We start from the raw sequence: 27,266 nt of genomic DNA, 5'->3' as shown, positions 1-27,266 counted from the left end.
TAGAATAGTGAAGGCAGCATTTGCTATGCTTGCCTTATTAGTCAGTGCATTGAGTATTGGAGTTGGAGGTCATGTTGCAGCCGTGCTGGATATTAGTTAGGCACTTTTGGAATACTGATCTCCCTGCTATAGGAAAGATGTTGCAAAATTTGAAAGAGTACAGAAAAGATGTACAAGGTTGTTACCAGGATATGAGGGTTTGAGCTACAGGGAGAGGCTGAATAGGCTGGGGCTATTTTTCGAGGAGTGCTGGGGGCTAAACGGTGACCTTATATAGAGGTTAATAAAATCATGAGGGCCATGGATAGGATGAATAGCCAAGATCTTTTTCCCACGGTAGGGGATTCCAAAACTAGAGGGCATGGGTTTAAGGTGAGAGGGCAAAAATTTAACAAGGACCTGTGGGACAACATTTTCATGCAAAGGGTGGTGTGTGTATGGATTGAGATGCCAGAGGAAGTGGTAGAGGCTGTTACAATTACAACGTTTAAAAGAAATCTGGATGGGTATATGAATAGGAAGGGCTTACAGGGATATGGGCCAAATGCTAGAAAATGGGACTAGATTAATTTAGGATATCTGGTCAGCATGGACAAGTTGGACCATATGGTCCATTTCCATGTTGTCCAAATCTATGACTATGACTCTATTACAGAGTGCCTTCAACTTAGTAATATATCCCAAGCTGCATCAAAGGAGCATAATTAGTAGTAAAAACAAACCAAGGAATGGAACATTATTTTTGGATATCCAGAAGATTGTGCAAAGAGGTAGGATTTAAGAAGCATTTTAAGGAAGCAGAGAGAGTAGGGAGGGAGGGAAAGATGGGGTGGGGAGATGAATGGGAACATGCATGGGGGAAAGAGTGCAGGAGACGTTTTGACGAAGGGCAACAATAGGGAGAAAGAAGAGAGGGATGCGCAAGAGGACAGGAATACCAGATGGTGTTTACCTCAATATTAAATGAGTAATAACTTTAGTTCTGGAGGTCTTTCTTTAGTTGGAGAATGTATCTCCAATATGCTGGCACTGTACATTAATCAGAACATAAAAAGTGCTGGAAATGCATTTGAAAATGCAACCCAGGTTTTTTAAAAAAATACATGCAATCACTTCATTGCACCATTCAACATTCTCAACATATCAGTTTATTTAAACCTGGATCATCTTGCAAGAGTCAGCACCTGACCCTTCAACTCATCATTACTAAGCTGTAAAATAGTGGCCCTGAAACAAAGAACTGAAATAACAGGATAGAAGTTGTTTCATTAAAAATGTTTACTACCATCTCCTTTTTGTCTCCAGAAAGAAAGATTTGCAAGCCATATAAATTGGCTTCTTAACCAATACTCTCAGATATTGCATGCTCCACAATCATGCATGATTTGCCCATTTCTGCTTCAACTGTTTATTAACAGCTTGAAATACATTAACGTCACAATTAGATAATTTTAAAAATTCATACTGAACTCAAGAAAAGAAAATAATCAAGCAAACAAATTTTATGTGCAGATCTTGAATTTTCCCTTATAATCTTTTCTTCCCCAACACACTAGAAAATGTAATGTGACAGATTTGCTAATATAACTAACGGCAGACCAACAAAGACAAGCACCTAGAAGGGTTCAACATACACACATCTACACATAACACTAAGCTTTCCACTTCTCCCATGTATTCTGTTTCTCCTTAGTTACAGAGACTCACAAGACTTAGTGCCATTTAGCAGTAATAGCAATTAAAGTCATACTTACATTCTGTGTACTGCTGCAGCTGAGCAAACTCTTCTGGACTGAGGATAACCCATTTCCCATCACTCATTTTCCACAAATCCACTTAGACCAGATTGTTATTCATGAAGATAGTAGAACAATTCACAAAAAAGTGCTTCTAGAAAAATATGGTCCGAGAAGATAGAACCTCTTCTTCTAAAATTGACAGAAAATGTCTCTGATGTTGTTTCCTCTTGTTGATTGGTTTACATTTGATTTTTAATTGGGTAATGACTCTTCTCTTCACAAGAAACCTGTTTATTAATTGTCCTCATTTGATGATTAACTGTGCTTAGATTCTCTGTTTAATAATTTCATTAACAGGCTCTGTTGAATAAAATCCATTCATATTTTTGAAGGGTGAATCACACGTTTTGCTCAAATCTGCAAAAGCATAAGGAAATGAGTTTACAAGGAAATAAGTAAACAGAAATAATTGCACAATACACTGGCAATATCAATGAATGTGATGTAAGCCTGGTTTAATTATGGGTTGTAGGTTATGTGGGTTTCCTTTCATAATCTGAGCTCATCATCTACTTCTCTTTGAAAGAATTGTTGCTAAACAGAAGAGAAGAAAGTTAATGGTTTATGTGCAAATCTTTCAACAGAACTGGAAATTACAAAGATAAACGTACCTCAGAGGATTGAATAAAGCAAAGAGGAAATAAAAGCAGGACATGATGGAAAACATCAGCCTACCTGGCAACATTTGTAGAGAGAGACAGACAGAGGGGCAGACAGATGGGGAGGAGGGGTGGGGCAGGAAGAGAGAGAGAGATAGAGAGGAAGGGGGGAAAAAAGAGTGGGGAATGGGAGGGGAGGCACGAAAGAGGGAGGGACAACAGGCTTAAGGAAGAGCAAGAGCCGGAGCGAGAACCAGAAAGGGGCGGGGAAGAGAAAGACAGTGGGGGGGGATGAGAGAGAAAAAGAGTGGGGGAAGAAGAAAGAGGGCATGGGGCGGGGGAAGAAGAAAGAGGGCATGGGGCGGGGGGAGAAGAAAGAGAGCAGATGGAGAAGAAAGAAAGAGAGAGAGGGAGGGCAAGAGGGAGGGAGAGAGGGAGGGCGAGAGGGAGGGAGAGAGGGAGGGAGGGCAAGAGGGAGGGAGGGAGGGCAAGAGGGAGGGAGGGGGGGCAAGAGGGAGGGAGGGGGGGCAAGAGGGAGGGAGGGGGGGCAAGAGGGAGGGAGGGGGGGCAAGAGGGAGGGAGGGGGGGCAAGAGGGAGGGAGGGGGGGCAAGAGGGAGGGAGGGGGGGCAAGAGGGAGGGAGGGGGGGCAAGAGGGAGGGAGGGGGGGCAAGAGGGAGGGAGGGGGGGCAAGAGGGAGGGAGGGGGGGCAAGAGGGAGGGAGGGGGGGCAAGAGGGAGGGAGGGGGGGCAAGAGGGAGGGAGGGGGGGCAAGAGGGAGGGAGGGGGGGCAAGAGGGAGGGAGGGGGGGCAAGAGGGAGGGAGGGGGGGGCAAGAGGGAGGGAGGGGGGGCAAGAGGGAGGGAGGGGGGCAAGAGGGAGGGGGCCGAGAGGGAGGGAGGGAGGGCGAGAGGAAGGGAGGGAGGGCGAGAGGGAGAAAGAAAGAGAGAGAAGGTGGAGAGAAGGAAAGAAAGAGAGCTCTCATTTCAGTTTGATGAAAACATTTGTGAGGATGTAATTACTGTGTTGGCAGTTTCCTCATTTTTTTGTTATAATTGTTGTCATAAGAACATTAACAGATAAAAGCTTGTCAGGAGTGAAATAAGCTATAACTTTTTAAAAACATATAGCACATATAACTAATATATCAACAGGATACGTGACTCAAAAGTAAAAACTAAATGAATTCTGTGCATTCTATTTCAATCCTTGTCCTTAATGTTCACCTCTGCTTCTTCTCAAGAGCACATTTGGTCTTGACACTTTGTGTAATGCTGCCCACAAGGAAAAACAAATGAATCAGTATGCGTAAAAGCATCCTGTGCTTGTTTGTAGACTCCAGTGCAGTTGACGATGGGTGAAGCATAAAAATAAAGACGCACAAGAGTATAAAAGTGACCAGTCCAAATAATAGCAATGTTAGTAAAAAATCATTATAAATAAAATGGTGGCTTTGCTCATTTAGGTTCATGGGTATAAACAAGCATTAATTTGACTTGTACATCACCTCAACACAATTCAATATTCCTCAACTATGCAGGCATGAGAAAAAAAAACACTTCCCATTCTGCTTAATTACTAAAAACTACAGTCTAAATAACAAAGTACTGGAAAATACTCAACTGGCTTTGCAGCAGCTTTGGAGAAAGAATCAAACTTTGTTTTACTCTCTGTATAGACACTGCTGGTATTTCCAGCACTTGCTGTCTTCCAGATTTTAAACAGTGACTGCATGTTACTTTTACTTTACTGTAGTTTACATTTTTAGATTGGTTAGACAGATAGGCACAAGACAAGCAACCAACCAGAGAAACCTAACCAAAGAAGGAACATATCAGAAGACAAATTGAAAAACTAACTTGTGTGGGAAAGCAGGTCCTACCTTTAAACAGACAAAGTGCCGAAGCAAGTTAACAGGTCTGGCAGCATCTGTGGAGAGAGAAACAGAATTAAATGTTTTAAGGCCAGTATGAATCCTTTTTAGAACACAACTGAATTGTATACAAAAGTTTTGCATATTTGTTTATAGTTACTCATCCTCAGGATGCATAAAAGATCAGTTTAAAAAAAAGATTTCAAACACACCAACCTTAGCTTAGCTTCCTATTGCATTAGATTATGACACCAATTTTACTCATTTGAAAACAAATTTCCTCTTCTCCTAAATGCACTGACTACAAATAGGTTTTTATTAAAGAAAAAGAAAAAAAATGACAAGAATAAGCTCCTTGTAATTCTCTTCAACCGCTGACTTGCGTGTCGTGGATCTCATGGAGATTGCCACAAAACCAAGATTTAAGGTAAATAGCCCTTTTGGGTTATTGTTCAACATCTCATCTTCCAAAAACTTCCATCGTTCTTGTGCTCAGAAACATAAACAAAAAAGTGCACTGGCCAGCTAGCAGTGCAGTTTGGTAGCAAAATCACAGTACATCACATGTAAAAACATGCACATCATCTCAGCACTGCCAAAGAGACATCACAATGCTGCACTGACTAAACAGCCATACACAATCTGTGCTTCTACGATATACAAGAATGCTGTATACTCAGGCTACATAAAGGTTAACTGCAGTAACTCCACTAAGTATAGTGCAGTAACTTGGTTTTAAGATGAACATCATTCACTGGAGCAAAACCAAATCAGAGCTGTCGATGCGGGTCATTAACAAACCGATGGTGTGAGACAAATTGACTCAAAGGCAAACACTACTTTATTTTTAGGGACAGAATCACATCATGATGATATAAAATATTGACTACGGATTTTCAAATTCCATTGGCAGATTTTTCCCAGATCAGGCATTCCTAAATTGAGAGATATGTGAGATCCTTTTGAATCCTTGCTTTATTTTTGTTGATAGATGCTTTTTGGCAACCGTGATGTAGCGGGACAGGCTTAATGGGCTGAATGGCCTATTCCTTGTCTCTCTGGTGCCTACAGGATCATTAATCAAAACATTCTCCATAAATAGAGGTTTATCCCATTAATCACATAACTCAAATTACATTAATAAGTGGCCTGCTGTTAAAATAATAAGAAAATTACTGCAATTAAGAGGCTACATTATTAATCAATTATTTCAGTTAATAAGGAGGACCCTTAAGCAACAATTGTCAGGATCCCATCACGAGTCACCTGCATCAATAATCACAATAATACAAGATTAACAATCAAGGTGTTATTATATTGATAATTAGATTTCAAACACATTAATAGTTCATTAATAATCTCCCCACTCAACTATGAAAGCCCTAACCTTCTCTCCAGACACCCTTTAAAATTTTTATTTTGCCTAAATTTCCATTTCAGGATCACATCAAATGTCATGCATTAAAATGGAAAAAGGGAAAATATTTTAGGAGGACTGTTCTAGATTGTATATTTCAGAAGTTTGGAACTGCTATGGAAGGATGCTTGGATTAATTTATATAGTGCATCTTGTACACACTGCTACTATTACTGTGATACAGGAAGTGGTGGATAAAAGGTGCCAATCAAGGGAGTACCTTTTCCTTAGTTGAGGTCAAGACTCAAGTGATTGTAAAGCTGCATTTATCAAGGCAAGTGATGAACATCTCATCACATTCTTCACTTGTGCCTTGTAGATTTCAGAAAGTCAGGAAATACATTGCATGCTACTGATAGGCTCCAGAGGGTCATCTTCATACCAGGTAGACACTCAGTTTCCCAGCTAACCCCTTCCAATGACACTGTTTCCTCCTTACTCAGGGAGCAAATGCCCTGCCCACTTTGATAATTTGGTTAATTTCTTCATTTGTTCTGCAGCAGTATAACAACCAGTTTTTCTATATATTTACTTCCTTAGGCCTCACAATTCAAAAGAAAATTACATCACATTAGTTGCCAATCAAATACACGGAGTCCACGAGTCGGTTTGCTCAAACACTGGAGCATTAACTTCACAATTGTAGCACCATTTCAACGATTGGCAATTGGAGAATAAGTACAAAGAAACTTTTAGTAGTCAAATTAGATATTTGGAAATGGTTTGTCAAGGATCCAGGATTATTCATGGGTTGATTTAGTTAATTTCCATTGCATTGAAAATATATGTGAAGACTCTATGATAGAGTGAACAAGCAGCTCTCCTGGGAGTGATGTAATGACAATCCTTTTGCTCCATTGTGACAGTTCAGAATTTTTGTTTATTGTGTAATAGATTTTTTACAAAATTTAGATGAGATTGTGGAAGAAGATATTGCATAATATATATGTTTGATGAATGAGGAAAACAGAAAACAACTGGCTGGAAAGAGGAATAAAAAAAGCTTATTAAAAGATGAATAATAAGCTAAAAGGAAATTGCCCAATTTTAGTATAAAATGTGGATGACGCCACGCAGAAGGAAGTTCAATGAACAGTATTCCTGGCTTTGATACTTGCCAAATTTCTTCCCCGCTCCCCCCACCCATGCTACCTGAGCATGTCAAGAGAGCCTTTACCCCATCCCTACACACATTACTAATTTTTAGCAATTATTCCAAGTATCACATTGATTGCTCAGTTAAGTGGTTAACTTTAAGATTTATATGTTTGATTTATTTATTTCTTATTTTTTGCATGCTTAATATTAACTCTTTGGGTAAGTACAGATAGTTTATTTTGCATATAAGGTGCTATTATAAGCTGCTTTCTTTTTAGGCTTAATGGCTTTAAGGGCATACAAGAGACACGGAGTTAGATGACTAGTAGATTTAGAATAGCGATTATACAACAGGGTAAGTTAGATAGATGGATGACTGTCAGGAAAAAGTAAGAAGGTAATTCAGAAGTCTCCTGTGGCTATTCCTCTCTCAAACAAATACTCAGCTTTGGGTACTATTGGAAAGGTTAGTCTCTCAGAGGAAAACAGAAGAGACAGTCAGATCTTGGGCACAAAGAATCCATCTTATGTTGTTTGGGATTTAATAAAATTTAAAAGAATAATTGTCAAAAGGAGCTCTCCTGTCAAGGTCACAGACAAGAGATTCTGCTGCAGTGAGCATGAATCTAGGATGGTATATTGCTTTCCTGTTGCCAGGATTAAGGATGTCCCAAATTGGTTAAAGCATATAGTATACATTGGCAGGACATTCCATGATACAGTAATGGAAAAAGTGAAGGCTTTACAGAGTGAATATAAGGAGGTTAGGTAGAAGATTAAAAAAACACACAATCTCAAAAGTAGTAATCTCTGGTTTACTCCCAGTGCCAAGCTCAAATGAGGGAAAGAATAAGAGGATGAACGAGATAAATCAACAGCTGAAAAGATGGGTGACATATTCAGGTATTTAGGTTCTTGGATCATTGGAATCTCTTGTGGGGCAGAAAAGACCTGTTCAAAAAAGGATGGATTTCACTTGTATTGGAAAGATAACAATATCCTCATGGAAAGATTTGCTAATACTATTAAGGAGACTATAAATTATTAGAGGGGGTGAAATGGAGGAATCCTAAGTAACAGAGTAAATAGAAAGATAGACTAGGATGGTTTTGAATCTGAAAAGAATAAGTTAATTAGAAAAGATAGACAAGAGCAAGTCAGTGAATGAAGTAACTCTGAAGAATTAAACTGCAGTTATTTCGAGGTAAACGGTCTTACTGCTAAGACTGATGAACTCAGGGCATGTTTGGGAACACGGGCTTGAGATATCATAGCTATTATAGGAACTTGGCTGAGGGATGAACAAGACTGGCAGCTCAATGTCCCGGTTTCAGATGCTTTAGGAAAGATAGGAAGAGACAAAAGAGTAAGGGGAGCAGCAATTTTGATTAAAGAAAATATTGCTGCTGTATCTGGAAATGATATTTCTGAAAACTCATCCTGCGAAAATAAATGGTTTGACATTAGAAATAAACAAAGGAATGATCACCTTGATGGGATTGTACTATAGACCCCCAGATAGTCAGAGGAAAATTGTAGAATAAATATGTAGCGAGATCTCGGGTTTATGTAAGAATAGGAAGGTTGCCACAGATGGTGATTTTGATTTTCCAAACATTGACTGGAAGTAACATACTGTTAAGGTTTGGATGGTAAAGAATTTGTTAAATGTGTTCAAGAAAATTTTCTTTACCTATATTTAAGATTTTTCAAACTAGAGAAGGAGTAAAACTTGATCTTCCCTTGGTTAATAAAACAGGGTAAGTGGCTGAAAAGATAGTAGGGGGACACTTTGGGTCAAGTGATCATAATTCTTTTTGTTTTAAAATAAATGACAGAAAAAATAAGATCTCCATAAAGAGTAGTTTTAATTGAAGTAAGGCAAATTGTAATAGTATGAGAAAAGGACTTTCAAAAATTGATTGGAGTAGACGGTTGGTAGATAAAGGTGTATCTGATAATTGGGAGGCTTTCAAAAGTGTGATAATGAGAGTTCACAGTCTTGTTATGTTCCTATTGGAGTCAAAAGGTAAGGCAGGTAGGATTAGAGGTTCTAGTTAATAATTTTAAAAAATCATATTAGATATGGATAACCAGGTTCAAATGAATCTCTTGAACAATATAAAGAGTGCAAGGCATTCTTATGCGGGAAATCAGGAAGGCAAAGAGAGGATATGAGATAACATTGGCAAATAAGATTAAGGATAATCCAATGAGATTGTACAAGTGTATTGGGAGCAAGCAAGCAACTACAGAGAGTAGGGCCCCTTAAAGATGAAAGTGGTCACCTTTGAGTTGAACCTCAGGAGATGAGGAGAGATATTAATAGTGCATATTAGGTTTTACTGTGGATGAAGAAATGGAGGCTAGAGAACTCCGGGAAATAAACACTGATGTTTTGAAAGCAGTTCATATTTCAGAAGAGTAAGTGTTGAAAGTTTTAGAAAATATAAAAGGTGAACAAATCTTTGGGACCTGATCCAGTATAATCCAGGACTTTGTGGGAAGTTAGGGAGGAAATTGCAGATCTCTTGCAGAAAGATTTGCATCATGTGTAACTATAGACGAGGTTCTGGATGACTGGACAATGTCTAATGTTATGCTTTTGCTTAAGAAGGGATGTAAGGAAAAGCTCAGGAACTATGGATTTGTGAGTCTGACTGGTGGAAAGTGATTCTGAAAGATAGGGTTTATATGCATTTGGAGAGGCAAGGAAAGATTAGGCATAGTCCGCATGGTTTTCTGTGAGGGAAATCATGTCTCAAACTTGATTGAGTTTTTTATGGAAGTAATAAAGAAGATTGATAAGGGTGGAGAGGTAGATACTGTTTACTTGGACTTTAGTAAAACCTTTCTGTATGATAGATTAATTACTGACATTAGATCACATAGGATACAGGGTGAGCTTGCCAAAACTGGCTTTATAGCAGGAGACAGTGTGATGGTGGAGGGTTGTTTTTTGGATTGGAGACCTGTGACCAGCAGGGATCGATACTGTGTCAACTTTTATTTGTCATTTATATAAATGATTTAGATGAGTTTATAGGAGGCATAATCAGTAAGTTTGTGGATGACACAAAGATTGGTGATACAGTGGACAGTGAAGAAAGTTGTCTAAGATTACAAAGGGATCTTGATATTCAGGTCAATGGTCTGAAGAGTGGCAGATGGCGTTTAATTTGGATAAATGCAAGGTATTACATTTTGGTAAAACAAACAAGGGCAGTACTTAGACAATTAAAAGTTGTGCCATAGGTTAAACTGTTGTAAAACAGAGAAGAGGCCAATGGGCTCAGGTACATAATTCCTTAAAGTTTGCATCGGATATAGACAGGATGGCTAAGAAGGTGCCTTCATTGCTCAGACCTTTGAGTACAGGAATTGGGATATTGTGTTGAGGTTGTACAGGTCATTGGTGAGGTTTCTTCTGGAGTATTGTGTGCAGGTCACTCTGTTATAGGAAAGATATTACTAAACTGCATAGGGTTCAGCAAAGATTTGCCAAGATGTTGCAGGGAATGGAGGGTTTGAGATAGAAGGAGCGTTTGGGTAGGCTGGGATGTTTTTCACTGATGCGTAGGAGGTTGAGGGTTGACCTTATAGAAGTGTTTTAAAATCACATGGGGTATTAGAATAAGGTGAATTGAAGGTGTCTTTTCGCTAGGGTGGAAAATTTCAAGACTAGGGGCATATTTTTAAGGTGATGGGGAAAGATTTTAAAAAAGCATGAGGGACAATTTTTATTTACAAAGATTGTTTCATGTGTGGAATGAACATCCTGAGGAAGTGGGAACACATATACATCAAGATTTAAAAGAAATTTAGACAAGGACATGAAGAAGAAATGTTTTGAGGAATATAGGCCAAGTGCAGACAAGTGGGACTAGTTTAGTTTGAAATTATGGACAGAATGGACTGGTTGGACCAAAGGGTCTGTTTCCATGCTGCATGACTCCATGACACTGTGACACTAGCTCTGTCTCGGTAAAGGTCCCACACTATTACTTACAGCCAGAATACATATCCCCTTAAAGAGGTTCAGGCTGCTTTTCTCATGTACACTGCAGTAAAGGTTTGTACATACAAAGTTCTATGTAGCATGCATATCATATTGTTTATTTTGTAACGACTTTAAAAGTTCCCATAGTCCCAGAGGACCATAGAGCTGATCTCTCTTTAAAAGAGACTGACCACTGGAGGGGAGTTTAACCAGGTTCACCTAGCGTCGGGTGAGGGGTGAAGTTGAGAAGGCAAAACCGTCACAGTAACCTCAGCTGGCATAGGAAATGAACCAAAGCTGTTGGCATCACTCTGCATTGCAAACCAGCCAAGATTAGAGTGGTGCTGGAATAGCACAACAGGTCAGGCAGCATCTGAGGAGCAGGAAAATCGACGTTTCGGGCTTTTGCTGGAAACATAGATTTTCCTGCTCCTTGGATGCTGCCTGACCTGCTGTGCTTTTCCAGCACCACTCTAATCTTGACTCTAATCTCCAGCATCTGCAGTCCTCACTTTTGCCCATTGCAAACCAGCCACCTAGCCAACTGAGCAAACTGATCTCTGTAAACTATGTTAAAAGTCTAATTACAGAGGTTTTATTTAAAATAAGACTATAAACTTAAGACTGGAGATTAATGGAACAAAGATTGTGAAGAGCAATATGAAAAAATATTAAAATATAACAATAATGGCATTGGGACAGATTACAATCATCACATGATTAAAAGCACAGAGCATGAATAACTGCATGGATCTGACGAGAATCCTATTTAGGACATGATATCCGGCAACACCCAACTTCTTTTTAAAAACACATAATTATCTCTCTATAATATGGCATATTTCCCAGGAATTTACTGAATGAGTCACCCGTCATGACGTACTTCAATATAATTACCTATTACTCCTTCTTCACTTAACTGCTTGATTTATCACATGGCAGGTAAGAGTGAATGCCTAGTGATTATATTAAGTAATACTGGAGTCTTTTATTTCAGTCAGTAATGTTCACAATGTTTGAGAGCTTTATCATTTTAATATTACAAAGTATATAGTATTCGTCAGGTTCTTTCCTGTGTTCGAATTCACGGTCATCGGAGAATTCATCCAGCTGACTGGGAGTAAGGGCCTCATTTTGGAAGAGCAACCATGAGAAAGTCTTCTCAATGAGAGGCATTCACCTTCAGATGTAGCTCATTGTGCAACAGCAATTAGCTAGAAGTATATATTTAAAGAAAAAAACAGAAGTTGCTAGAAAAACTCAGCAGGTCTGGCTGCATCTGTGGAGAGAGATCAGAGTCAATATTTCAAGTCAAGTGACCCTTCCTCAGAAAAGTTCTGAGGAAGGGTCGCTCGACCCAAAATGTAAACTTATTTATCTCCATAAATACTGCCAGACCTGCTGAGCGTTTCCAGCAATTTTTGTTTTTGTTTTTGATATACAGCATCCGCAGTTCTTTCTATTTTTATAGATTCATAGACACTGTTAAGATTGTTGGGAAACATAGGGTACATTTGTCCCCTTCAAAATCCAGAGCCATTCTCCCAATTTATCTACCTAAGATTGCATGTCATCATTAAACAGGGGTGGGGTGGGGTGGGGTGGGGTGGGGGGCACAGGGGTGGAATTGAATGCAGTCTCCAAAATTAAGTTATACAAAACCATCCCATCATGCTCTCCCAGCATTCCCCTCCCACCCAACCCTCACCTGAGGTAACATCTACCAAAATAATCTTTCATATCTGAAAAGAGATGTTATTAAATCTTTGGTATGAGGACTATTGATCTTCGTATGGGGGATTTTAGCTACGAAGGAGGGTTGGGTTGACTGGGTTTGTTTTCTCAGGAACCGCAGGTGGTTGAGGGGGTGACCTGAAATAAGTTTATAAGATTGTGATGGCATGGAGAGTGAAAAATATGAAACTTTATCCCAGGGTGGAGGGGTCAATTAGGGGACACAGGTTCAAGGTGCAAGGGGGAAAGATGAAAAAAAAAGATGTGCGAGGCACGTTTTTCACACCAAGGGCAGTGAGTGCCTAGAATGCATTGCCAGAGGTTGTGGTGGAAGCTAACACAATAGGGGCATTCAAGCAGCATCTGGAAGGATACACGAACAGGAAGGGAATAGAGGGATATGGATCTTGTAAGTGAAGACAGTTTTAGTATGGAAGGGCAAAATGTGGCGGCACAGGCTTGGAGGGCCTAAGGGCTTATTCTTGTGCTGTATTGTTCTTTGTTCCTTTCATTCTTTGTTGATGTTGATCTTGGCTTTGGACGGTTTGTAAAATCTATCTGCTGGAGGATCTTTTCGCTCTTGAATGTTCTTCTTTGAAGAGATTGGTGCTGGTCATCCAGGTGTTTGGACCATTTCTTATCTGGAAGGCCCTTGAAGTGAGAAAGTTGCCCTGTAACATTGACTGGGAGACCTTTAACCTCATGAATTTCCATTACAGAACACAACTGCTTATTTGGAAACTAACACTTTTCTTCTCTGAAATATCCTGGATTTTTGAGCCGGATAGTTTGTTCTTTTTGACTTGGTATTAAATCTGTGAATGTTGGTCTGACTTACTGGAGTCTACGCAGCTAGTGTTAGATATGTGGAGCAAATCATTATTCTCAACAGATGTGTGAGCAGATTAAAGTGCATAGATATTTTACTTCATTTTGATTCAATTGGAGGTCTTCATTTGCCCTCAGGGTTGCTATATTGATTCAGCAGGCACTTCTTACTACTTACTTGATGTTCTCTATCACCATTCTGTTTTAGATGATGAAAAGTTGAAATGTTCCTCCTCAAATTGTGCCATTTCATCATCTGATATTAAATTCAAATCTGTTATAACAATTTATTCTGTAGCCAGTTTTGCTATCTGAATAACTTTAGTGAACAATGCTTCAGTGAGCTTAAATGGGTTGTGTTGTTCATTATTATTATCCATATTTGTTTTGACTCTCAATTTTTTCTGCTTTGTAATCTGAAGGTTCTTCTGTAATGATAAAAATGGAAAACAGTTCTATTACATCTGTTTAATCACAGATGTCCTTCCTGGTGACAGAATGAAACAATTCTTCTATATCAGCATAGGTGACCATAACATTTTTCTTTTTGGGTTTTGCCATGAGTTTAGGAAGCTTCTAACTAGTTGCCTCTTGACCATTTGACAATAGCCATTTGTTTCTGGACCATATGCTCTAACTGGTTTCTGTTTGACTGGACTTGGCATAAATTAGTGACTCTTGCCCTAGCTACAGTTTCTTGGAATGAGCTGAACAGCTTGTTAACTCAAGGATGTTGAGTTCAATGCATATGCAAGTGCTCAAAAGTGAGAAGTGTTGATTATAAATCATGTATACATTCGTAACACAGACACTTCTAAGTTGCAGGACTTTTTTGTAGCAGAGCTCTAACTTCTAGAGTTTCTAAACCATGTAGTTTTAGCTGTTTAGCTGCAACCTGATTTTTTCAGCCGTGGCATGTGATCTGATAAGCGAGCCAAACACATCCCTAAACTAAATAAGATGCCCACTGACATAAATGGATTCTGCCACAGTTGAAGTTGTTAGTCTGCTAATTTCCCCCAGGAATGCACTAAATTTCTTTTCCATGTCTTTTTAGTTTATTGCATCAACAACTTTGAATAGACATTTGACTTTTTACTGTTCTAAAACACAGTGTCTGACTTCTGCATATCTTCTGGAAGTGACCTACAGCTTTACAGGTGCAACATTCTGCCATCAGCCTGTGCTGGAGGCTTTCTTGTTCAAACAACACTATCAATGACTCTTTTTAATCTGCTTTTTGAACTGCTCTATGTGTTGATCTCTCTGAGGTGGAAAGTATCAAAAAAAATCACATGACACTGTTAGAGTCCAAACAGACTTATTTGAAACCTTCCTCAGGCAGCTAGGTTTGGTTGCTTTCCTTTGCCTCTTGGGAGCTGTGATTCTGCAATCTTCCATGCGTTATAATAAATCTGACAAAACTTCATCAATAATTTCAACAAAATTGCCTCTTATGAATTCCACTTTGCATCTTTTTCACTAATCTGCAGACATTATTAATTAAAACTACCTCTGGTTGCTGATCTCCTCTGGTAATCTTGGACTTTTTTGAACTTTGGTTTTAAACCAATGGTCAAAAGCTTGAGAAATTCTTCAAATGTATCGGTGCTTCCTTTAGTTTTGACTTTTAAAGTCACCAGCTGTAGGTTCTACTGAATACAACCGTGTATTTCAATTCTCATCTTGAGATTTAGCATCAAATATTTGAAACAATCCTGTATTATGAGAATTATTTTCTTCAAGATGTTCAATTCAGTGGACTATATTGTAAGTAACGATTAAAGTGGTGCTGGAAAAGCACAGCAGGTCAGGCAGCATCCAAGGAGTAGGAAAATCAACATCGATTTTTCTGCATCTTGGATGCTGCTTGACCTGCTGTGCTTTTCCAGCACCACTCTAATCTTGACTCTAATCTCCAGAATCTGCAGTACCCACCTCTGCCTATCATGTAAGTAATGTTAATAATCACATTTCCTCATGTGATTATTCTTTGATTAACAATTTACATTCTGCAAACTTTCGTTGCTGCTGCAATCTCGGTTACAAACTTTTATTTCTTTCTCATTTTAAGCAGTATAACAATACTGTGTTTTTTCCTTCTTTTAAACTTTTAGTTCTGTTAAATATTAAAGCTGTATATTTTCGCAATTTGCTGAGGGTTTTCCCTTAAACTGTGGTCAAAATGGGGACTTCCTGCTGGTTACAAAAACAATTTTCTGCCTTTTCAGCTGAATACATGATGCACATCCTATTGCATGACCTCCCCAAATGAAGCTTTGTGCACGTGTCCCTAATAAATTCTTCAAGCCAAAACCGTATTTTAAATTATGAATATCCTGCTCTTCTGGTAGACTCAAATGTCTGACCATTGTCTTTTATTGACTCCATCCACTTCAAGTGTCCAGAGCTATGATTTCAATTTTCCCTGCCAAACCTAGATGCTATCATCCAATTGGGTTGAGCTTAAAGCAATCTCCTAGCAATTGTCAATTTTATGTTGTCTTAATTCTGTTTTGCAATGCTCCCACTGTTGCTTTGGCCCTCTATTTCCTTACTGCAGTTACACTTCACGGTATCCACCAGCTATGGCTCCAGTGTTCATTATGAATCACAAGTACTCTATTTTTTTTCCACCTAGTCTTCTCAATCTTAAGGCATCTGGATGGTTGCATGAATAGGTAGGGTTTAGAGGGATACGGGCCAAGCGCTGGCAAATGGGACTACACTAATTTTGGATATCTGGTTTGCATGGATGAGTTGGAATGAAGGATCTGTTTCCGTACTGTACATCTCTAGAACGCTATGATCATTAAGTCCAAGATTTTCCTTACCTAAAAAAGGATTGTTAACTTTCATCATGGAGCTCCAATCCATCTGGAATATTCCTGCAGATCCCTACTTTCCAATGGGATTAATAATAGCATTTTGGACTAGTCAATGTTCACAGTTCAAAACAACATGTTATAAGATAGAGAGAAAAAGCCTGTTGTCGAAGGCAATGGTTCTGAAAGGGTTGGAGATGGCTTTGAGCTCCACCCAATCTCATGATTGCATCTTGGCATGGTGGAAAAAATTGACAGCATAGCTCTGGATCTCAGAGGGGCCAGATGCATCCTCCACATCTCCCAATAACCTTTTCAACAATGCCCTACTAGCTTTTGGGAGTTTGTACCTAACTGTTATCATGCAAGAACTACATTGTGTCATGTCAAGAACCTTTGCTTGCTAATGCTCACTAGTAATTGCTGTTCTAACACTAAACAAAATAGGCCCTTAGATCCAGTAAAGGAAAGGTATGGTGGCAGCATCCATCTGCATACAAATACCATGGTCAACAGGAGTGGGCATTGTTGTTTAATGCGAAAAAGTACAATGGCAATATAATCTACTTGACCCAGGAGAAGACATTCCAAAAAGGTCAAGTGAGTTTGCAACTTTAAAGACTTTAGGCTCTTATTACCTCTCAGTACTTCTTACCAGGTCTGAACACGAGACCAAGATTAGTCATTTCGCCCTTCAAGCCGACGCTGCCATCTGAAAAATGCTAATCACCCACCTGAAAATCATATCCCTTGACATCTTTTCCATTCTTCACCCTGGCGCTAAGGATGTAACATACCACCCTGGAGTCATGTCTGCAGTCACAGAAACACCTCAAACCATTGAACCGCCTACCAGGATTATGCTTCACTCCTTTTGCCCTCCCTCTGTGGAGCACTTTGGATACGACAAGTTTGGCTCTTGTTACAATCTTCTGATGAAGTTCAGCCCTCATCAGTATCCAAAGGGAAAACCAGAAAATTAGTGAAATAGACACAAGGATCAACAGCCCATTGCTAACCCATTCCCTAATCACCTGCCTAGTCTTAATCTACAGTTTAACCGAACGTGAAAACTGTTACAATATTTCCAGCTGCCTGAGTTCCAAAACTCTGTTTCTTTGCAGCTGGAGACACTTCCCATATGTGATCATCTGGGCCATGTGAAGTGCCCACAACATCCCACATGGTACACAACTGCCATTTCATGCAGCTGAGCTGCCTTGCCATAACTTGAGCCTGCTTTCAGACCAGTTACCTTAAACTGGAGATGAGGAAACACAACTACTCACCAAATGTATCTAGTTGTGTTTTTAACTGTCTACCTCAGTGCCCCTTCTAGGTGCTGCTCACTGCCTCTCTTGGGATTCTTCCTTCACACGTTTCTACAGCTATTGCTAACTATTCATCCTGAGGTATTCCTATCATTTGCTCCTCAAGTTGCTGCTGCTTGCCTTTCTCAGGGTTCTCCCTTCATTTATTCCTCAATGCCACTGACTCACTTAGTGCCTCCTCTCGCCTGTTTCTCTCTAGTCTCTCTTGGACTTAAATTACTGCTGGTTTCTTGTTCAAAGATTTTGCTGACTCCTTGCCTGTATAGATGATTGCAGCTGCTATCTATATAGTACTTCACATAGTAAGTCTCTAAATCTGAAAACTGATTTGGTCTTTTAGAAATTTCTTCTCCTGTGTTCAGTGGAGTTTATCACCATTATACCTTATAGCATTAATCTGCAATACACATTGCTGATCAACATGCAGTAATAATGCATAAATGGACGCTATCATTTTATCTTTTCTTTAACTGGATCTCAAGGCATATTAGGTTACATCTTCCTCCTTTGAGATCCAAAGCTATGCTCCTGATTTACCGACCAAAACCCAACAAGCTTGGCTGCAGATTAATGCAGACCCTTTCTTCCACAACAATCTGTTTTATTCTACTTAATAATATTCAGCTTAGTTCTTTGAACTGTGACAACCAACCAGACCAAGATGCCAGTATTGATGAGTTTAACCAAATTGCTCTGACAAAACACACTAAAATCGAGAATGTTTGACGGCAAAAGGAAAAATAAACTAAAATCTGTAGAAAAGCATACTCAATTTTTTCATCCATAGATGACCCAAATAACTAGCATCTAAAGCATTGCTAAAAATGACTCATCATCCTGTTGTGTATTCCACTGCAGCTGGCTTCATAACATCTTATTGATAAGGAGAGGAATATTGTCCGGGGGCAAAATTGTTCTGTTTGTTATAAACCATTTGGTTGCTGAAATCCTGACATTTTCTTCTAAAGCAGGCATTGTAAATGGAATTCTACATCTCAGGATCTCTGCACAGGAGATGTTCTGAAGATAAGCATACCCCCTGGGGGAGGTGATGGCCTTGTGGTATTATCGCTGGACTATTAATCCAGAGGTCAAGGTAATGTTCTTAGGATCCAGGTCCGAATCTTGCTATGGCAGATGGTGGAATTTGAATTCAATAAATATCTGGAATTAAGAATCTAATGATAACCATGAATCGATTGTCAGAAAAACCCAGCTGGTTCACTAATATCTTTACGGAAATAAACTGCCATCCTTCCCTGGTCTGGACTCCAGATCCACAGCAAGATAGTTGACTCTTAATTGCCCTTTGGGCAATTAGGGGTGGGCAACAAATGCTACCTGGCCAGTAACACCCTCATCCTATGAGCGAATAAAGAATGTTAAATTAATTGCAGAATAATATACTCTGAGAAGTAGAAGAGAAGCAAGGGCTATGGATTGACCTTGCTGGCTTGAAACAAATACTGGACAGGAAACAAAAATCTCTAAAATTAAATGGGTAGGTGCAAATCATCGGTAATCTGCACGTTTTTGTATTTTCTGCATAAATGTTTTACAAAGAGCAAACAGTTCTAGAGGAGGAATGATTCTCAATAACAAAGTTCGTGCAGAATTATAGAGCTTTTATATTTGTTTGGAAATTTTGGTTGAACTTATAAACTACTTGATAAAGAAATACAAGGGAATTTGTTAATTTTCTATGAATTGGATACAGATAATGTCTATTGACTGCATATTCATTTGGGACTTCATATAATACTCAAACTGAAATGGTGTTTCTGGAGTTAAGTGGTGAACGAGTATAATGTTTAACACTAAATACATGCACATCTCAATATCATGGATATGAAATTTACTGTCTCATTCCCATACAAACGGAGGTTACCACAAAGGTCCCTCCTTCTCATCCTCTGCCCTTGGCTGAGATGTGATAATGTTTAGGTTGTAACACCACCAATCATCTCTGAGTGTGCAACCTTATGGTCCTTTGTGACTATAGTGACTTTACCTTTAAACATATGGAAGGATGCGCTTTCTGAAAATCCTTGCACCTACTCAGGAATTTGGGGGCTGAGGAAGGGCAGATGGGAGCCTACAACTCCCTATTGTTTTCTTCACAGAATGCCTTGACCAATCATAATTGCCTTCTTGATGAGCCAATCAACAGCCTCCTCTCCAGTTGTATACATTCTCATCATTGTTTGAAATTGACATTCATCTATTTGTCCTGAGGAGCTCAAGACAAAATGCTTCAGCAGCGGTATGTCTCATATGATATGCATTTTGCTGAAAAGAAAACAAAGATTATCTCAAGCTCTATCCTTCCCCAACTGACTTTCTGTAATGTAACAAAGCAGGACTATTAACTATCAAAGTTAAAAATCACACAACACCAGTTTATAGTCCAACAGGTTTACTTGGAAGTACTAGCCTTCGGAGCGCTGCTCCTTCATCAGCTATCTGATGAAGGAGCAGTACTCAAAAGCTAGTACAGGTACACGATCCTTTATCTGAAAGGCTCAGGACCAGTCCTCTACTTTTTGTCATTTATATAAATGATTTGGATGTGAGCATAAGAGGTACATTTAGTAAGTTTGCAGATGACACCAAAATTGGAGGTGTAGTGGACAGCGACGAGGGTTACCTCAGATTACAACAGGATCTTGATCAGATGGACCAATGGGCTGAGAAGTGGCAGATGGAGTTTAATTCAGATAAATGCGAGGTGCTGCATTTTGGGAAAGCAAATCTTAACAGGACTTATACACTTAATGGTAAGGTCCTAGGTAGTGTTGCTGAATAAAGAGACCTTGGAGTGCAGGTTCATAGCTCCTTGAAAGTGGAGTCGCAGGTAGATAGGATAGTGAAGAAGGCGTTTGGTATGCTTTCTTTTATTGGTCGGAGTATTGAGTACAGGAGTTGGGAGGTCATGTTGTGGCTGTACAGGACATTGGTTAGGCCATTGTTGTAATTTTGCATACAATTCTGGTCTCCTTCCTATCAGAAAGATGTTGTGAAACTTGAAAGGGTTCAGAAAAGATTTACAGGGATGTTGCCAGGGTTGGAGGATTTGAGCTAGAGGGAGAGACTGAACAGGCTGAGGCTGTTTTCCCTGGAGCGTCGGAGGCTGAGGGGTGACCTTATAGAGGTTTACAGCATCGTGAAGGGCATGGATAGGGTAAATAGGCAAAGTCTTTTCCATGGAGTCGGGGAATCCAAAACTAGAGTGCATAGGTTTAGGGTGAGAGGAGAAAGATATAAAAGAGACCTAAGGGGCAACATTTTCACACAGAGGGTGGTGCGGGTATGGAATGAGCTGCCAAAGGAAGTGGAAGAGGCTGGAACAATTGCAACATTTAAGAGGCATTTGGATGGATATATGAATAGGAAGGGTTTGGAGGGATATGGGCCGGGAGTTGGAAGGTGGGACTAGATTGATTTGGGATAGCTGGTCGGTATGGATGGGTTGGACCAAAGGGTCTGTTTCCATGCTGTACATCTCTAGGACTCTATAAGTGACAATTTGATGGTGAAATTTCAAAAAATCTTACCGAAAAACAGACTCACTATGAGTACTATGGCCGCTGAGACAGAACTGAGGCCTACCAGTGCTGGGCCACGTTCACCCACGTCGCATCTGAGTGACACGCATCGAGTAGGTGTGGAGTTGTGTTAACTGTTTGCATGCCAAACAATCTTGTTAATGAGAAAAAAACTTCACAAAAAAAACCTTTAGATTTTGGAGCTTTTCTGATTTCTGATAAAGGGTTGTCGACCTGTAATTCCAAATAAACTTGTTGGATTATAACCTGTGTTGTGTGATTTTTAACTTTGTCCAGCCCAGTCCAACACTGGCATCTCCATATTATATTTAATATCATGAGCTGAAATTCCAATGGACTGAAGGTGTAGAAGCTAAATTTTATGCTTATCAAATCAAACATCAATTTCCACAAACTTGGATGTGTTTCTAAACACCCATTGAAACATTCCAATATATGTGTGTTGTCAGGCTTTAAGTAACCCAAGGAGTTCATAATATCAAAGTAGTAGTTCTGGTTAGCTGATTAATGCAAAGTCAACATTGAGTTATATGGTGAGTGTCATGCAAAGAGCAATACATGCAAAATAAATAACTGCCCAAAAATCCCAAACATTGATTTTTATATAAAATGCCCATCCCTTAACATACATTCTGTTTGTTCAATTTGTACTGTTGCACCGAAATCTTGCTATGTTGTGTTTAGGTATTATGGTCAAATATATTTCCGGAGATCTCGTCTCAATGTAAGGTGCACAGAAAGGTAGAAAACATAAAATGATATACAAAGATTCACTACTGGTGCAAGGTGATCGACAGCATTTTCTGCAACAGGATGTTGACAAGGTAGAATTCAGAACTTGCTAAATGTGAAACACAATCATGATGAACTTTTTGTAGGACGTAGCAATAATGAAAGAAAGTGTGTTCTGGTGGTCACTTGTGAAGCACAAACCAGCTAAATCATTGCTTTGAGAACCACATGTTGGATAAAAAGCGGATATGTTGTGGCCAGCCATGACATGTATGATAACCATCTTCACAAGTTAGGTTGACCGGAAAATATTTTGCGACTTATGGTTGCTCACAAAATTGAGACCATAGAAATATTCTATTTATAATCGCAATAGTTTTTCCAACTGAAATCTAATATAAACTGCTATCGTACAGCATTGAGGGAGGCCAGTTTGGACAATGTTTTTCACCCAAGGAGAAAAGTCGAACCTCCTTTACAATACACTTGTGAATACATTTTTATTTTACTGAATTCGTAAAATCAGACAGCAAAAATCATGCTAGTTTCAATTCTATTTACATGCTTATTTTGGCATTCCGAACAAAGAAGTTTGCAAGTAAACATGACAGTGATTGTGCACCAATCTCCATCTGGAAATATTGACTGAAAAGTTATACAGAACAGCAGCAATTTAATCAGGATTTCAGCACAAAGACAATCACATGAAAAATAAAAGGTTATGCGCATTTCCAACAATGTGTGTGGACCAAGAGAGATGGAAATGTTTTTCTATGGTTCACTAAACAAACTTATTAACATCTCCTGTGACTGGATCCCAAGCTCTCATAATGCACATCACCATGATGTTCTTCTGGTCTGTGATGTCCTCCACAGACTACCCACTCTCTCATTTTTTTCAGCTTCCCTCTAAACTCTCCAGGATCCTGCACCGCTATTTTCCCAACTTGACCACAGATCATTCATTCCTCTCTTCCTCAACACTCGATGCCACAGATTCACCCAAATGACAATCAGATAGACACTCAATCTAAGTGGCTACGAACAAGAAACAGATTCCAAAATACCAAATTTAAGGGAACCAATTTGCTAAGTCTTAAATAATGTCTTCTCTTCCAAAATTATGGTAGAGTCTTCCAGACTATATCAGCCTGTTCCTACCCTTCCTCCCCATATATCGAGTGCAAGTCCTGGATGAAGAAGATGACTTTTTTTTCCTTAATTAACACTTGTGATTGCCTTGCTCCATTCCCACAAGAAGAACCTTGCACTTTTGCTGCTAAAGCCAATAACCGCCAAAGCACATTTTACAATGCAAACCTTCATTCTGTCTGTTCCAAAGCTGTACTTTATTAGATAAAAATGATTCATAATGTTTAAAGTTCCATCAGACTTTGCTACCTCACATCTCAATTACAGATGCTATTTTTGTTTAACATCCCGGATACCAAGTTACATAAACCTCAACTCATCTGAAACTGCGTAACAACAAAGTACTCTGGGATTACAATCATAAAGCCTTAAAGCTTAACATGTACTTTCAATTTTAATCTAAATAAATTTGAGTACTCTATATTAATTACTCACTGGTGGTCAACTAAGATTTATATTTTAGACTAGCAAATCTTTTGGAACTACTCAACATTGAACTGAAAATGCTTTTATCTCACTGACTCATCCATAAAATATATTTTCTGCCTGTGTCAATGTGTCTGTGTGGCACAGGAAACCTGACTTAATCTCCACCCATATAACATCCCCTCCTTCCTGCTCTCCTCTCAGTGGCTAGGATTGGCCATTTGAGTTGTCAATCAAAGCAACAATGCTGATAAAAAACAACAGAGAATTACTATGAATGAAGACAGTGAATTAAGTGTCATTCTCATGTTAAGAATAACGTAAATTTAAATACTTGTTTCATCTTAACTATTAATTTTAATCCCACATATATAATTGAAACAGAAGGTAGCTCACTGAATTGTTCAATGAAATTTATTGGATACAAACAATGCTTCTGATAAATTACTTCACTGAAATATTTCCATGGCTTGTTTCAGTCCATATGTCTATGGGGTGGATATGTCAACTTATTACTTCACAGAAATATGTTTTAATATCTCAGATTTAGTTTCCATCCTCTTATTTTCCAGCCTAGGATGGGTAGCCCAGTTTGTAGCCAACAACTCAAAGTACAGCAGGCCTGCAGCCTCAAACTACATCTGCAGCCTCATCTAGCCACAGTTCCCTCTCTTACTTTCACTCTGACTCTGACTTTGTCCTTTTTGTTCCTCCCCCAATTTACCATGGCCAGGAGAATTTCAGCCCTGCAGTCTCCGTACAAACATCTCCCCAGCTATATTTTGCAAGACCCTGGCATCTCACTGCACAGAACATGAGACAGATGTACAATTGCCCACAAAATTCCAGGAAGTGCAATTTGATAATAGCATAGCAAAGCCAACAACTCAGGACCTCTGGTGCTTTGAAACAGACATTGTATTTTCTTAAGCAAAGATTTGACAAATTATCAGAAAAGGAGAGGGTCACCAACAGTGGATAAATTAAACATGAAGAGTGATAAGTTTTTTTTAAGAAAAAGAATGGATTGAGGGAGGGGAGATAAGACATTGCTAATCATTATGATAACCTTTACACTATTACATCTATTCAGGGTGCCTATGCTCTGAACATTGCATTTCACCAAGGTGACAAGGAAGAAAGCAATGCAGTAAGTTTGGATTCTTTGAGCCACACTCCTGTTTAGCATAGCTGAATAACAGGAGCACAGTATTACTGGTTTTCCAAATATTGGTTTATTTGCCATGCATCATTCTGTGTTATGGAAACTTTCAGAAATTAGTCATCAGCCATCAGTCCAATCTGCCTTTCTTATTTGTCAGTGCAGTGAAGCAATATTCAGCAACCATTGTATATTCTAAAGCAGGAATTCAGAATGAATTCCTGCTGTCAGAGCAGATGACACCAAGTTAGGAAGGAACTATGAATTCAAATTAGGAGTGGAGGGATTATAAATATTGCTCACTGAAATTTGCAACTGGGCTATCAAAGGCAAATAAAAATTGAATATAAACAAACCCAAGGTCTTGTGTGAATGACAACTTTAAATAGAAGCAGGTGTACTCCAAAATTTGCGATGGCAGAAGCTAATGCTGCTGTGAGTTTATAAATGGTGAGTGAAAAATTAAATTTGTGGAAGCAAAAAAGGCAAAATAAATTTACATTTTACATTAAAATATGTGCAAATCACACTGGAGACAGGAAATCTGACATAAAAACAAAATGCTGAAAACACTAAGATCAAGCAGCATCAGTGAAGAGAGAAACAAAGGTAGTGTATCAGGCAGTTACTTTTTGTGTCAGAACTGAAAGATATTAGAGATTAACACTTTTAGAGATTAACACTCCTAAGCATGTATAGGTTGAGGAAAGAAAATAACAAAAAAAGGGGAAGAGTGCATGTGACAAAGACAGTGAGTGAGTGAGAGAGAGAGACAGAGAGAGAAAATGTCAGGAATCATCTATCATAATCCCACTTCAAACTCCGTTTCCACAACATTTTGTACAGCAACAATGTTCAATGCAATCTTAAGGAACAGGATCTTGTAGCTTTTAAACCTCAGCTCTGGTAACAAAACACTGCTCTCATTCTCTTTGGCAACAGGTACTGGTGATAGAAGATGACTGCATCTGATTCACTAGGAGTGCCAAAGGTATGAAACTGGTTCTGGGGAAATCCTGAAGAAGGGCTTATGCCCGAAACGTCGATTCTCCTGTCCCTTGAATGCTGCCTGACCTGCTGCGCTTTTCCAGCAACACATTTTCAGCTCTGATCTGCAGTCCTCACTTTCTCCTCTGGGGAAATCCTGTCTGTACACATTTGGTAGCGTCAGCCCAAGACCTTGGCACCGACCTGCCCACACACCATGACATTCTTGGATCACCAGAGCATTCTTTTTGCCAGATTTTCCCCATGTTTCCACACTCCTGACAATCTACACTTAACACTTGCAACTTCTCTGGAATATCCTTTGTTTCACCATCTATCCAATTACTAACTCTGATCCCCTCAACATCCTCGATTTGTTTACTTACTTATTTCTATCCTCAATACCATCACATACTTCCTTCCTTGTTCACTACTTTCCACGCTTAATTGGTTACTTAACTACTTCTATCCTCAATACTGTCACATACAAAAGTTGTCAAAATCACCTGCATATTGCGGATACTTTACACTCAGAGAATCCAATCATTGAAAAGCAGCTTTCCAACTCAAACTGAAATTCTCTACCTAATTAAAAATTAAAAATCAAATTTTCATCATTTATAGAAATGATTTGGATGTGAACATAGGAGTTATGGTTAGTAAGTTTGCAGATGTCACCAAAATTGGAGGTGTACTGGACAGTGAAGAAGGTTACCTCAGATTACAACGGGATCTTGATCAGATGGGCCAATGGGCCGAGGAGTTGCAGATGCAGTTTAATTTAGATAAATGTGAGATGCTGCATTTTGGAAAAGCAAATCAGGGCAAGACTTGTACACTTAATGGTGAGGTCATAGGGAGTGTTACTGAAGAGAAAAAAAAAGAGACCTTGGAATACAAGTTCATATTTCCTTGAAAGTGGAGTCACAGGTAGATGGGATAGTGAAGAAGGCATATGCTAAACGTTATGAAGAAGAGGTGAGTGTACGGTACCTTTAAGAAAGTTAAAAGCTGGCAAAACTACCTGACATCAAGTGTTCTCAATAAGGTAACAATGTAACACTTGATCGAAAGCTAGATGAGCTGGATTACCTGGAGACAAAAACAGATTCACATTAGGCCAATCAGTTTAAATTATACCCCAAACTCTCATCCAGTTTCTTGAACTTCCTTGGACTTCTCCACAACAAGGATGTCTCTCCCACCTTGGATCATGCCAAATTATAACCCCCCAAACTCCAATCCAGTTTCTAGGGCTTCTCCACAACAAGGGTGTCACTCCCACTTTAAATCCTGCCAAATTTGGCAGGATCCAAGATGGGAGTGACACCGCTGTTTGTGGAGAAGTCCAAGAAAGACCAAGAAACTGGATTGGAGTTTGGTTTTTTGGGGGGGTATAATTTAAACTGATTGGCCTAATTCAAATATGTTTGTGTGTCCAGGCAACCCAGCTAATCTAGTTTTCGACCAAGTGTTACATTGTTACCTTATTGAGAACACTTGGTGTTGTCAGGTAGTTTTGTTAGCTATTAACTTTCTTAAAAGGTACAATACACCCACATCTTCATAACATGTGCTTGCCTTTATTGGTAGGTACATTGAGTAGCGGAGTTGGGAGGTCATGTTGCAGCTGTACTGGATATTAGTTATGCCACTATTGGAATACTGCATGCAATTCTAGTCTCCTCCTATAGGGAGGATGTTGGGAAAGTGGAAAAAGGTTCAGAAAAGATTTACAAGG

At 39.2% G+C, this 27,266-nt stretch overlaps 1 protein-coding gene across 5 annotated transcripts in view; it reads right to left on the bottom strand.

The window, feature by feature from the left end:
* dgkg (diacylglycerol kinase, gamma) overlaps positions 1–27,266 on the bottom strand; it is a 527,377-nt gene that overhangs the window by 447,238 nt on the left and 52,873 nt on the right. For all 5 annotated transcript variants that reach the window (XM_072578849.1, XM_072578848.1, XM_072578852.1 and 2 more), the window contains 2 exons: positions 4,277–4,323; positions 1,755–2,156 (listed from right to left, as the gene is read on the bottom strand). In XM_072578849.1, coding sequence (XP_072434950.1) covers positions 1,755–1,821 — 67 coding nt within the window. In that variant the 5' untranslated portion in view covers positions 1,822–2,156; positions 4,277–4,323. The remainder of the gene's footprint in view (positions 1–1,754; positions 2,157–4,276; positions 4,324–27,266) is intronic.

This window comes from Chiloscyllium punctatum, chromosome 10, assembly GCF_047496795.1.
Source record: "Chiloscyllium punctatum isolate Juve2018m chromosome 10, sChiPun1.3, whole genome shotgun sequence".
Lineage (NCBI taxonomy): Eukaryota > Metazoa > Chordata > Chondrichthyes > Orectolobiformes > Hemiscylliidae > Chiloscyllium > Chiloscyllium punctatum.
The sequence above is the reverse complement of the archived record's forward strand: the minus strand, read 5'-3'. Positions and strand labels throughout refer to the sequence as shown.